The sequence below is a fragment of the Excalfactoria chinensis genome, chromosome 3 (genome assembly GCF_039878825.1).
Source record: "Excalfactoria chinensis isolate bCotChi1 chromosome 3, bCotChi1.hap2, whole genome shotgun sequence".
Taxonomy (NCBI): Eukaryota; Metazoa; Chordata; class Aves; order Galliformes; family Phasianidae; genus Excalfactoria; species Excalfactoria chinensis.
Window position 1 is genome coordinate 4716884 of NC_092827.1, and position 13695 is coordinate 4730578.

At 50.7% G+C, this 13695-nt stretch overlaps 1 protein-coding gene across 1 annotated transcript in view; it reads left to right on the forward strand.

The window, feature by feature from the left end:
• The window catches only part of ELP3 (elongator acetyltransferase complex subunit 3), an 81272-nt gene extending 67865 nt beyond the window's left edge, over positions 1-13407 (forward strand). The window contains exon 15 of the mRNA XM_072332243.1: positions 12959-13407. Within this exon, the coding sequence (XP_072188344.1) occupies positions 12959-13035 (77 nt within the window). The 3' untranslated portion in view covers positions 13036-13407. The remainder of the gene's footprint in view (positions 1-12958) is intronic.
• Positions 13408-13695: the final 288 nt, after the last annotated feature.

A 13695-nucleotide genomic window follows, 5' to 3' on the forward strand; every position in this document is an offset into this window, starting at 1 on the left:
TTTGTAAGGGAAGATGAGAGTTCGCAAGGCAGAAAGGGCACTTTGGGTTCTGGTACCGCGGAGGGAAACGATGGTACCGATGTGATGGGGAACGAGAGAAGTCATTGCTTTGGGTGCTGGCGGTGCAGTGTGGTGTCTGAATCCAATCTTTGCAATACCAGGGCAGAGCTAGCTCTGCTCTCCCTGCTCCTTCGTGCCCCCCGCCACCTAAATCAAAGAGCAAAGTGAAAAAAAGCCAGTGGCTTGTTTATCATGAAGTCGTTGCTCATTTAAGGTAATTTTCTGCATGAGTGGTGCCTTTCTACTCTTCTGATGTGAGTAGTGTATTAGTATGCAGGCTTGGGTAGCTGAATGGTAGACCCTGGAGGCATCACTCCATTATTCAGAGCTCTGGGGAGGTCTGATCTGAAATGTCTGTTTTTCCATTTTCTGGTGTTTGTAATTGCATGTGTGTTTTCTTCGCCTTTTGTTGTTGTGTTGTTATATATATATATATATTTGTCAGTGTTAGTTGTGTTATTTTCTTTTTCCTTCTAGTTGTACCTGCTTTGAATGCACATCTTCTTCCCCTCTAAAAAAGTCATCATGTCCTCACCCCACCAAGCTCTACTAAAACACTTGTAAAAGCATTGCTTCTCTGATGCCCACAAGTCGTTCAGGCACTGGAAGCGTTCAAACGTGGTGCTTGAGACCAGTGGCTGGGCCAGGGAGCTCACTGTGCTTCTCCCTTTCTGGCAGCGGTAAGAGCCTGAGTTCTGAGTTTGGTGCTTGAGTTCTGCAGTCAGCATTTCCTCTCCTGTTGGAAGGATGCTGCTCTTCCAATCCTTTCTGCTCCTGTTCCACCATCCAAGTGGCAGGTGGGATGCGGGCGAGCTCAGTGTGGAGACTCCATCTCCCTTTCTGCACTCCGTAGATCTCAGCACTTTCCTTTGGGAGTCAGTGAAGAGCAGTTGCATTGCAGTGACTCAACCATTGCAGGGTTTTTTTTCGGTCAGAAACCACAGCCAGCATTCAGGGGATGATTTAGAACAAACAAGCAAGCCGAGCCGTTGTTATCCGTGTTCCTCCCAGCCCACAGTGTAAGCACAGCACAGCCCTTGTACCTGTTGTTCCTCTGTCCCATTTGCAGCACATGTGCTCCAGATTTTGGCTTTGCAGTTGGCCACGTGAGTGTCACTGTGACACTGCAGTGCTGAGTGTCTGGGGAAGGGAAGAAATAGTGGGTAGGGGTATAACATCTTCTTGCCCTCCAGCCGCTTTCTGCCCAAGGACTTCTGGAGCTGCAGAGAGTGCCTTTGTATTTGATAGCCCCCAGGGACTTCTTGCCTTGCCAGTCTGTCTGCCTGCAGCAGCTGATAAACTTCTCTCCTCGTCCCTTTTTTGTTCCCCATCCCTTTCTGTGAGCTTTCTGCTGTTGGTTGGAACGCCTCGTGTTGTATCTTGATCTTGGGAGAGGTCATCCTTCAGACTAAGTCAAGGTGGATGAAGAACAGCCCTCTTTGTAAGCTTTCCTGGTGTCTCCATGAGCATTCCTGTTAGCGTCATTTTGACTTTGCTGCTTGCATCCCAAAAGTAGCCCCACAGATCCCTGAGCCTGTAAGCAATCGCACAGGTTGTGCACGCCAGTGACCCAAGGTAAGATGTGGGTTAGTGGGCATGGTGGGGATGGGTTGGGGTTGGACTTACTGATCTTAGAGGTCTTTTCCAACCTCAATCATTCTGTGGTTCTGTGACAGCTGGGCTGGGTTTTTTAACACCTGAGTGCTTTGGTTTCAGGAAGATTTCATGTTTAAGGAATTACACCATTTCTTTAACACAGCACCAGCCGTGAGCTCATGGAAAGCAGTGCATAACAAATACTGAAAGATCAAAAGTCCCAAGGGACAAACCTGGAGGGGATCCAGGCCAGGTTGGATGGGGCCCTGGGCAGCATGCTGTAGTGCCCACAGCTGGGGTTGGAACTGGGTGATCTTTGAGGTCCCTTCTGACCCAAGCCATGCTACGAGTCCTCCCCCTCCTAAACAGTAGAAGTGTACAGCTCTTGACTCGATGTGCTTGAACAAATTCATCCATTGTGGGTCCTTTCTTTTCCCTTTAAGCACCAACATGATGACTCTGTTGTCACCCTCTCATTTGGGAGGCTGCCTTTTACAGTAGCGATGACCAGACAGATTGAAGCTGGTGCTTTACAACTACTTGAAACATCCGAACAATAACATTTCAAGGATGGTACTCTTCCCTTTACAATACAGTAGTTATGCATCATCGTGCTGCAAAACAGGCAGCAGAAATGTTTCTCCACTTCCTTTTAAAAGGAAAAGAGACAGCCATGTGTCAGAGGCTGTGCGGGCAGCCTGGCTTTGTGCCACACTCCTCCAGGCTCCAGGCTGTTGTGCTTTGCCATCGTCTCTTTGCCAAGCCCTTCAGCTCACACTCCTCTTTGTGAGAAGGGTCCAGGCAGTGCCAAACCCACATCCTGCCCTGGCACTGTAAGCACCTTGCTTTGCCTCTGGGTGTAACGTTGCTGCATGCTTTGGGCTTTTTGTTTTGTTTTAGAGGATGTGTCCCCTCCAGCCTCAGGGCTACGTGCTGACACACGTGTGGTTTTCCACTGGGATCATCTCAAAAGACTAATGGTACCACCCAGCACTGCCTCTCTGTGCCCTCGACATACTCTCATACACCCCCATCTGCTCTGTGTGACAGCCACTGAACTTCACAGCAGTGGCACGTGCAGAGCCCTGCAGGCACCAGCTGTGTGTCAGCACAAGCGACTGCCCCCTCCCAGCCCTGGCCATGGCAGGAGCTGGGTGCCATTCAACTGTGATGGCACTTGGCTTGTTGGTTTTACCTCCACAATCCAAGTTTCACCTGCCAAGATGAGACTGTGACTGAGGATTCCTTTCATTCCCAGAAGAGGAATGACAGCTTCCTCATAGCTGTCTCCATCCACCTATCCTAAAGCAGCTGCTAAAAGAAGGGAGACAACATTATGTTCCCACCTCATCCTTATGGGACTGGTGTCTTGCTGGCTGGCCCTGAGGGCATGTAGCTTGCAGCAGGTGCTTGGCATGGTGAACCTGGAAGCTGCTGTGCCATAGGTGAGGCCAAGGGCAAGGGCCAGGAATGCACAGACAAAGCAGTTATGTGTTGTGAGGACTGTAAATGACTTTTTCCAACGCTAAAAGCCAGCTCTATAAATACAATGCTCTTGCACGGAAGAGCTTTTTCGACTGCAGCGGTTGCTGTGACGTCTGTCAGCGTTATCTGTTTATGCTGGCATCAGGAAAGCAGGCTGGCTTGGCTTGTACCAACAGGATTGTCTCCTTATCTCTGTGCAGAAGATGCTTGTTCGGGAGGGGTGAGGGATGAGATTGAATTCCCCCACCGCAGGTGCTTACCCTGTTAAAACCAAACACTCCGAGCTCCATTAACAACCACCCTTTCCTTTCTCCTTTCAGTGCAGGCATTTTGTCACCTGTGCGTACACCTTCTCCGGTCGCCTTTAAGCAAAACTCATTGATAATTTGCTCCCAGGCTGGGAGAGGCGTCTGGAACCACAGCCAAATCCGCAGCGGCACACCCCAGCTTCCGAAGCAGCTCTTTAATGTCTCCCTGCAGGGAGATTGCTCCGTAGCCCCGCTCGGTCCCGGTGACGTCGCAGCCTTATCGCGGCGTGGAGGTCTGGCACCGCCGCCGCTCCCCGCCGTAAGCTAATTACTATGCGGCAAGATGATCAGTTTTCCCCCAGACCAGGTTTCTATTTGTGTGCTGTCAAGTAGAAAATTAACATGGACACAGGCCAGGAATGTTTCACGCCCGAGTGCGCCGGGGCCGGAGGTGGCGAGGGGAAGGCAGGCTGGATTTCTGAATGGTGGCGGTGTGGGATCAGGTGGTGCCGGGTGTCCTTAATGGGAGCAGCAGAGGAGCTGAGGAGATGGGGAAGAACCAGAGCGAAACGCACACAGCCCTCACGAGCTGCCCAGCTCTGCCTGCTTTGTTCAGAACAAAGCCAGACGGTGTTTCGTGGAACCATAGCATCGTTTGAGATGGAAGGGACACTTAAAGGCTGTCTGATCCCACTCCCTGCACTGAACAGGGACACCCACAGCTCCATCAGTGCTCAGAGCCCATCCAGCCTGACCTTGGCTGTCTGCAGGGACATCCACCACCTCTCTGGGCAGCCTGTGCCAGTGCCTCACCACCCCTAGTGTAAAAATCTCTCCATACGTTTCTGCAGAGCAGGTGGGGGCTGCACAGTTGTGAAGCAGTGTTCATTCATCAGCTGTCACACAAACACTCCTTACTCTGCACAGGTGGAAGCGAGGCTGGTGTCCACCCGCTGTACTCCTGGGGTCTGGGCGAGCACCCCAACTTTTTGGAGCAGTATCAGGGAATTTGCAAGAAGTGCCCAAGAAATGAAGTTCAGTCATAATGGACTTTTCCTTTCCTGGTGTTTCTCGCTTGTTCATCAGAAGTGGTGTGTTTTGGAGGGTGTTGGTACTTTTTAGGAAGAACACGTCAGTTAACCGCCAGGCAAAGCCTCCACAGCCACTATGTGGGCCTGTTGCTTACAGGAGCTTATCACAGGGATCCCTGCTGGCTGTGGGGCTTTCTGCTCTTTTCTCCCACCGGTTTTAGTCACCAGATGTCATCAGTGTCTGATTGAGCTATTCAGCTGCAGCTCCGCGGCACCTTTTAGCTGTTCCTCAGCATGGAGATATTTGTGTACAACATCCTCCTCCTGGCTCTGATGAGCAAAAGAGGGAGCTGAGGAGCAAAGGCTGATTTCAACCCCTGCCTTCCTGAGCTGGGCAGCTGCTGGTGCAGAGTTTGACAGCTGTATGTGGAGAGAGCCCCTTAGGGGTTCCATGGGGAAGGTGGGGGCACAGGTGGGCTGCAGTGCTAATAACTGGGCGTCTCGCTCTCGAGATTGCCAAGTCTTCTTCCTCGGCTCTGAAAGCCTCCCAGGCCTTCGGAGAGAAAATTGATGGTGAATTCCTCCGGTGCTTGGTGAGTCATCCCAAATCCCCGGTCTCTCAGTAATACTTTGCCAGATGGGTTGAATATTTCAGTCAACCATCTCTGGAAGGAGCCTGAAGTCATTACGCAGCCGGTGCCTCTAACATCTCACAGACCTTGAACTTGACAAGTTTGAGGTTGAGCAGCAGAAACATTTCACTGCCTGCATCTCTCTCAAGGCCTGGTGGTTGCACCGGTGGCAGAACTTTGCTCAAGTGTAAGAGAAGGGTTTGCATGCAAACATTTAATTGTGTGTGGTTTAAAGTCAGGAGATGCACGAGCTCTTCATCTGTCACCGTAAAGGCAGTGCTGGCATGGTGGCTGTGGACAGAAGATGCTGCCAGTGCAGCTGGGCTGGGCCAGACCTTTGTAGTCATTAATGAAACGTTGCTTCTGCAATAAAGAGATCAATGAGATGGAAGCTCACCATCTGGAAGCTCCGCGATGGTTCTTAACTGATTGTTAAACGGTGAGTCTGCAGCTCTAACCAGAACCAGGGCGTCTCCCGTGTGCTGAGAGGCACCCTAGAAGTTGGATGCTGCAAAACCAGTGCTTTAGTTCTAACTCTTAGTATTGGTGACAGACTTGGGTTTGAGATTTGGCCTTAAGAACAAATAAGAGCGATCCATTTGGTGATATCAGAAAGCTTTTGCTGTAGTTTTTCCTTGCAGAGACCTCTAAGACCAAGTCCAGCCCCAGCCCATCCCACCATGCCCACGTCCCTCAGTGCCACATCCCCACGGCTCTGGAACACCTCCATGGGTGGTGACCCCACCACCTCCCTGGGCAGCTGTGCCACTGCAGCACTGCTCCTTTGGAGAAGAAATGTTTCCTGATACCCAACCTGAGGTCTCCACGCCATCCTCAGGGTCTTCCCACAGAGATGTGGAATGCAGAGAGGATGAGGATCCTGCCTGAAAAGAAGGCTCCCATCTCATCCAGCGTGTGCCCCTCCACCTCAGCTTTCAGAAGAGAACTACAGGTTGAGTAGGTAGCTGATCCCAGGGAAACCTTTAATGCTATTTAAATTAAATGTGAGACTAAAAGTACTTCAGAAGAACTGGACTTTCGTGGTTTAAAAGCCAACGTGAAAAAGTTACTTCGAACCCACCTGAAATAAGGATGTTGATGTAGCACTTTGCTTTGCTGAAACTTGGTAAGCAGTTCACTGTGTTATTCTATCAAGGTACCAAAATGCCCTCCCAGAGCAGCACTGCTGCATTTGCACCTTGCAGGCACTTGGGTGTGCAGGGCTGTCAGGCTCCTTGCTGCAGACCCTGTGGTCACTCCAGGAGTTAAACATGAGGATATGGGGGATGCAAAAGAAGAGAGCTTTTCAAATGGGCTAGGTCCTAAACCAGGTGAAGGTATTGTAGAATTTAATCGGCTTCCATTAAACTAAAGGTGTGGTGCATGAGGAGCAGGCTGTAAAAGGGAGAACAGAGGTCTGTCTGTTTGTTACCTGGAGGTGTTTCTCCCATCAGTTCTGTTTATCGAGCAGGAGGGCTGACCATGAGCTGGAGCTTTGTCAGAAAGGGGCTGATCTCTTTGCATTTGCATCAGATCCACAGCGTTGTTCCTTCTGACGTGGGCTCTCCTGGCAGAGGCTGGATGTGGCTGCGGAGGAGCCAGGGGATGCTCAGGGCTTTGGGTTGTGCCTTCAGGAATAATCCCATCTCCAATCTGAAAGCGTTCCGTAGCAGAGAAGTGAGTTGGGGAGCTGATGAAGGGAGACCCCGGGCTTCAAAATGCTTCTTATTGCAGCTGTGATTGGAGATCTCAGACAAATTACTCATCTGCTTGGGATCTCGGCTCTTCTTATGGGACGTGGTGATGGCAGTACCTCCCTGCTAGGCAGAGGTGTTGTGAAAACAGCAATTTAACAGTGCTGGGAAGCAATCTGTGCGGGAAGAAAGCGAGGCTCTCATTTGACAGAAGAAATAGAGGCTTTCAGGTGTGGGTTTCTCCTCCAGGCCCCTAAAGCAGCAGCATACACACTAAACACAGGCTGGGGACAATTGCTGCTAGCGGGTTTGGTGATGTTAATCACTTAGCCCTGACTAGAGAAAGGATTACAAAGTGCTTTGCATAATCATGTAAGTACATAAAGATGTACCTAAATCACAAGTCTAACTGCGACGCTAATTAGCTCTTTGTGGTTGCTGCGGCAGGAGGAGGTCACGAAGTACTGAACTCTCCCATCCTGTGCTGGGTCCCTCCAGAGGCTGCTGAAATGGATGGGAAGGATGGCTCTGCAGGAGAGAGCCTCACAGCTCTTCCTATTTTCCCTTTGCATTTCTCTGAGCGTGTTTTCCAATGGCTGCCAGAGCATCAGCAGTTCTACATAGTTCTCCATAGAATCCACTGTTGTTAAAGAAGTGAGCATGGTTGCACCTCCTCTCTGTGTTAATCTGAAAATGGAGAGCATCACATTTGTGAGAAGCCGGGTAACGTTTCCAAACCCCCCTCCTTGTTATTCCCAGAGGTTTTTATCTCCTGGATCTTTAGGAGCTTTTGAGAAATAAGTTGCCAATTGTCTAATCTAAATATATGTATATATATATATCTTTGCTGCAGGGATTGATGTAAGGGCTGTTCATTGGCTTCTTAAATTAACGTTTCTGATTGCTCTGAAGTGCACAGGTTTCCTCAGCGATGTTCCTGGTGCTGGTTTTTTCCCCTCCCCTTGGTGCTGATGAGGCGCTGTGGTTATCTCACATCCTTTGCTTTTTCCCCACCGTTGCCATTCGCATTGGTTGGTTGGTGGCCATTCACATGAGGCGGCCTCGTGTTTTCCCTGCAGATAAAAATCCAGCATTGTGAAAACTCTAAATGCCAAAGCAAACTGATCGGAGGCCACGGATGGATGTTCTGTGCATTCTTAACTCATGTATCATTTTGGAAAGGCGATGTGGTTTTCTTGGTTAGCGTCCAGTACACAAGAGAGAAGAAAAAGTTCTCTCATCTCGTCTTTCCCATCTGTGAGGTATTTGAAACCGTGGGTTGGGCCCTTCCTCATCTAAGTAGGTCCTACCAATGTGAGGAAGTCCCTTTGCTGGGCTCTGGATGGTCGCTGGGAGGCTGCCAAGTGCCATTAAATGCTGGCTGTGCTTTGAAGTCAAGACCGAACAGCAGCAGATTTCACAATGAGGCATTTTCTTACAGCCAGCCAAGTTTCTTCTTGGGTTTGGTGGAGGTCAAGGCAAGAAGTATGAAGAAAAACCTAAAACTTCTCTCTTAGAAGCAATCCCAAGTCTCTACTAGTGTCCACAGGGAAGAACCTCCTTTGTGTTGGCTTGCACAGCACTCATATCACTCTCCAAGTCACCCAGCCACATGTGAGCTTTGTGATCCCTGACTGACGGCCTTTGAATGCCCCTCATGCTCTGGCAGCATCAGTCTAACCACAGGAGATATTCTTGGAGAACAAAGGAGGTTCTCAGAGCCTTGGCTGCCCCAAATCCCAGAGGCTGGCTTGGGATTCACTGCTAATATGGATAAAGTTCATGACTCTTCAGCAAGTACCATTTCCTGCCCCATTGCCTTCGGGAACCAATAATCAGCACCCTTGAAGGACAATCCTACTCAACAGAGATCCCACAGCCAATTCATGTGCCACGATGTCCCTACCCAACAGAGATCCTACAGTGATCTGGGTGCCCATGCAGCGAGCCCAGGGCTCTCTCTTCCCAAATCAAAGCACGGAGCGAGGCAGTCAGTCCCATAAAACTTGGCAGAGCTCTCACTGCCAGCAGAACTGCAGTTGGCACATGGGTGGTTGGAGGCAATTTGGAAGGTTCATATGATGCGGGTTCATGCTGCGTGGCATGCAGGGCTCTGGTAACTGCTTCTAAGATATGGATGGAGGGGGAAGGAAGCTGTGAGATGCCGCATGCCCTGACTGCACTGCTTTGGGCTGGAGTTCAGTGGTTGCCAAAAGATGTGGAGGCCTGTGTAGAGATAATTCTCTCGTGTGCCTCGTTGGTAAGTCTCCGCTATGGAAATTTTATGAACTATTAGTGGCTCTTTAATGAGCCTGAAAACAATCTCATTTTCACTTAGTTCTGTGCCCAGTGAGCCATGGTGAAGGAATCTTTGAGGATACTCGGGCTCTGCCGCTGCACTGCAATATTTCTGTGTGGCAGAGCTGAGTCAGAAGGGTGTATTTATGGGCTTTGCATAGAAAGGTCACGGGCAGGGGGCTGCATGTGGGCAGTGAAAGCTGATTTCCTCCATCCTCCTTCAGGGCCAGAAATGTTTAACCCTGACACGGCGGTCACCTTCCACCACCCTCTGGTTGCTTGGTTGGTTGGTTGGTTTTAACTTCGTTTTGCAGTTTGAACGCTACGGTAAAAAAGATTTGGGGGGTTTTATCAGCAGGCTTCGCCGTTATTCAGCCATCACCAAAAAGAGAACAAAAGGCTATGAAATGAACAGGCAGGCGGTGCCAGAGGATGTGTCATCAAAGATTGCGGCGAGGGATGCTTCCAAAAAGCCTCAGCTGGCTGTGGGTTCTGCCCAGCAGGTGTGATCTGAGCCCCTGTGCTCCCAGGTTGTCCAAACTGAACTCACTGCTAAGTTTGGTGTGGAATGTTTAACATTTAGAAGCCCATTTAAAAAGCAACTGATGATGGCTTTGAAAGTCGAAAAGCTTCTTGTGACAGCTTCCGGCTGTACTCTTCCGTTCCTGTGTGTTATTTCTTCTGTGGTACTTGTGGAATGGCGCTGCTTTTCACTGGGGTGTGACTTGGAGCTGTGGGTACACGTGCTGTAAATCAGAGCTGCAAGGTATCCCTGGGGCTGTTCAGGGCCAGGTTGGATGGGACCCTGAGCTGCTGCCTGATTTATTGGTTGGCAACCTTAGCCCGCAGCAGGAGGGTTGGAACTGGATGATCTTTGAGGTCCCTTCCAACCCAAGTTATTTTATGATGATGCTATGATTGGGAAGAGAACTGGTGCCTTCCTTTCAGGACTGTTAGGCATTATGGATTGTTTCTCCAGCCCTTACCCTGGCGTGACTTGAGAGCAGACGAGATGGCACGTTGGTTTGATAGCTCTCATTCTCTTACTTCTTGCACACTGATGCTGTCCTGATAGAAGCCAGCAGCGTAACCCTGCTCCTTCGTCTATTGTTTGGGCTTTGCGTTCATACGGAGTTGTGATAATCTCACAATGGAGATGATTTCTTCATGATTTACGGGCAGTCATTCGTGCCCCACGGATCTTTTATTCCATTCAGCATTGCCTTCTGAGTTCTGCTTCTCTTGTGGGTGAAGGCAGCGTGGCTGCTGGCTGTCAGCCTGCTTTTAATTCCATGTCTCAACGCCCCATTTCTTTCCCAGTTGTGTCACACTGATTGAAAAACATCCTCCCTTCACCGTGGCTGTGATTTCCTGATATTCTCTGACTACGGAGAAGCGCCTTTGTATTGATAGCATCCCAGTGAATTCTGTAGGCTGGCTTTGTTGCTGTTTGGGTTCCGAGCAGCTGAAGTGAATCCTGAGCTCATCTTCAATTGCTGCGCATCGTTTTAGTTCACAGGGCTCTTGCTGCATTTCAGCACAGTTCCTTTCAGAGAAAACTAAGCCACAAGCTGTTGCTCCAGTGGCAGATCCAGCCCAGACAACAAGGTCTGGATTGAGCTTTGCCCAGCTTCAAACCAAGCATGCAATGGGGAAGAGGAGCCCAGGGAACCAAAAGTCAGCACAGTGCAGATGCATGGGCTGAGCACCAAGGGATCCCGTCTGCTGCTCTGCTCCTGCCACACTAGGTTGGACTCCAAGGAGTCTTTGCACAGCAGCTTGTGCCTCCCACCTGCCAGTCTCCCCCCTTCCAAATGCAGATCCCAATGCTGCAGTAGAGTGCAGCTTCATGGATGGGCTCAGCCCTCTGCCCTGTAAGCAGCACATGGCTGCCTTTTTCTCTCTGCTTCTTTTTTTTTGCATCCATGTGTTGAATTCCCAGCTCTGTTAAGAACTGATGGTCCAATGATCGTAATCCCACATGCTTGGCTTCCACGCTTCTGTACCTGAACCCAATGGCAGCTTCTTGGGATATCTTCACGAGTGCTTTTCGCCTTAGCCTCTCGCCTTAAAAACGTTCCTGCAGTGCTGGAGCTCGCAGGATGCCCTCAGGATCTCATTGAAGCACCTCCTGCCTGCTCCTTTCCATCTTTCTGAAGCTGTGGATGCCCCTGGAGGTGCCCAGGGTTAGGCTGGATGGCGTCCTGGGCAGCCTGATCTGGTGGGTGGCAGCCCTGCCCACGATGGGGGTGGGAGGGTTGTAAGGTCCCTTCCAACCCAACCATTCTATAGTTCAGTTGAAGGACAGTGATTCTGTGCAGGAGGTTTTGCTGTGAGCACGGCTTGATGACGACAGAGGTGCTTCACGAGGCAGCACCGCGTGGGACCCCAGGAGCACGGGGCTGCCAACTGCATCATCAGTCTTGTTAATGGCTCGAACCCATTGCCCTCTAACGAGGAGGAGCTGGCACTTCACTAGGGCCACTTAATAGCTCTGAGATTAATGGAGGCAGCACGCGATGCTGCACTGCAACCTCAGCTGCCTTCTTTTAAAATCCACACAGTTCCCAAGAGTTTGAGGGGGGGGGAAATAAAAGAGGAGACAGTTTAACCAACTCTAATCGAGGTGGTTTTAAAACCGTAATCCAAATTCCTATGTTGTCTTTAGCTCTGAGAGGATTCTTCTTCGGCTTTGATTTCACTGATCCTGTTGTCTGAGTTCTGGGCTGCAGGTGGAGGCTCTGCTGTTTTCCTGCCAACTTCTGTATGTCACATCCCAGTGTCTTTGCTAATGAGCCCTGGGGACTTGGGGGCACGGTGTTGATACAGGTGATGGTTTGTTGCAGGTCAGAGATCCGGATCCCTTGGACAGGAATCAGAACTGTTTGAGTTGGAAGGGACCCTTAAAGGCCATCTCATCCCACTCCCTGCACTGAAAAGGGACACCCACTGCTCCATCAATGCTCAGAGCCCCATCTAGCCTGGCCTTGGCTGTCTGCAGGGACATCCAACACCTCTTTGGGCAACCTGTGCCAGTGCCTCAACCACTCTTAGCATAAAAATCCATCTCCTTATATCCAGTGTAAGGATCAGGAGGAGGGACTGGCTGGAGCTGTGGTGCTCAGGTACCTTGTAAGCACTGCAGTGTGCATTGGGGAAGGCATTACAGCTCTCCATCATGCTCCTGGTGGTGAGGTGGCTGCAGGTGCATGGACAGGAAGGGGTTACACCAGGCACCGCGTGGTGGGGACACGGCCATTCCTGGAGAGCCATTTCCAAGTGCCACAGTTTCCAGGAACTGGCTGGAGGCACTGAGATTAATCATAGAAGCACAGAACGGCGTAGGGTGGAAGGGACCTCAAAGATCAGCCGGTCCCATCCCCTGCCATGGGGAAGGAGAAGAGAGGGCTGCCAGGTCAGTCCTCCTATCCCTGCCCACCGGCTGCAGGGACAGCAGTGCCATGATGCTGAGTCCTTCCTCTGCTGATGACTAATGTCTGCATATGTGAGTAATTAGATAAGGTGAGGGGGGGAGGCTGCCGGCACAGACTTGTCCTGCTGCAGGATGCGGCGGGGTTCATTAGGAGAGGAAGACGAGGACCAGAGGCACACAGAGCCTCCATTCAATGAGGAAATTGGATTGCGGCTGCAGAGCCCACTTGTCGAGCTGGAGTGGAGCTGAGCTCATTTCTAGGAGCGCTGGGACACAGCCTGCTGGGCTCTAGAGCCCTTCAGTTCCTGGTAGAGGTGCCTGCAGCTGCGCTGCCTGCTCCTGGGAGCCCACCTTTGGTTTTCATCTGAGCTCCCAGATGTGGTTCACTGCTGTTCCCTTCTTCTCTCCCTTGCAGCTTTTCTCAGCACAGAGGACAGGGTAGATAAAACGCTCCATTAAAGCTTTGTTGCTCTCCTCACAGGTGTTGGCACAAGGAACTACTACAGGAAGATCGGCTACGAGCTGGAGGGGCCATACATGGTGAAAAGGCTGCAGTGAGCCCAGCAGGTCCTCACCCCACCTGCTGCAAGGAGAGACCCACGTGGGGTCACGGTGGTGGCTGGAAGCTGAAAACCAAAACCTGCCAGCTGCAAAGAACTTGTTTGTGCCCTTGGCAGCAAATGGGGAGCACGGTTCTCTTGAGGAGTGCTTTGCCCCAGGACATCACACACGCATCCAGGGCTGGCTTTGCTGCGTTGCAATATGGGACTGAATGACAGGTGAACTGAAAGACACCCTGTAAGGGAGTCTAGTGTGGGAAAGCACCCATTATTTCTAGAGTGCTGCCGTTGGGCTTTTAATGTGCATTGAAATGGCGCGGGTTATTCTGCAACATAAAGGAATTCTTGCTCTTTGCCTACTTCCTTATTTACACTGCCATGGCTGCTTTTTGTCCATCCCAAGCAGTGCACTGGGATCCTTCTGTCAGGGGTTGGAAGCCACTGCCCACCTTGCTGGTGGGGACACGGTCACATTCATGTCTCTGAGGCTCCAGCCCCTTAAAGCAGGTTCAAGCAGGTGAGGTTGTTCAGCAGATGTCCAGCCAACGCTTACATACCTCTGTGGTAGGAAGCCTGCAACATCTAGGTCCCTATTTCAGTATTTGACCCCTTGTATGGTGAAAAGGTCGGGAAAATAGCTTACAGGAGGTTGGTACTT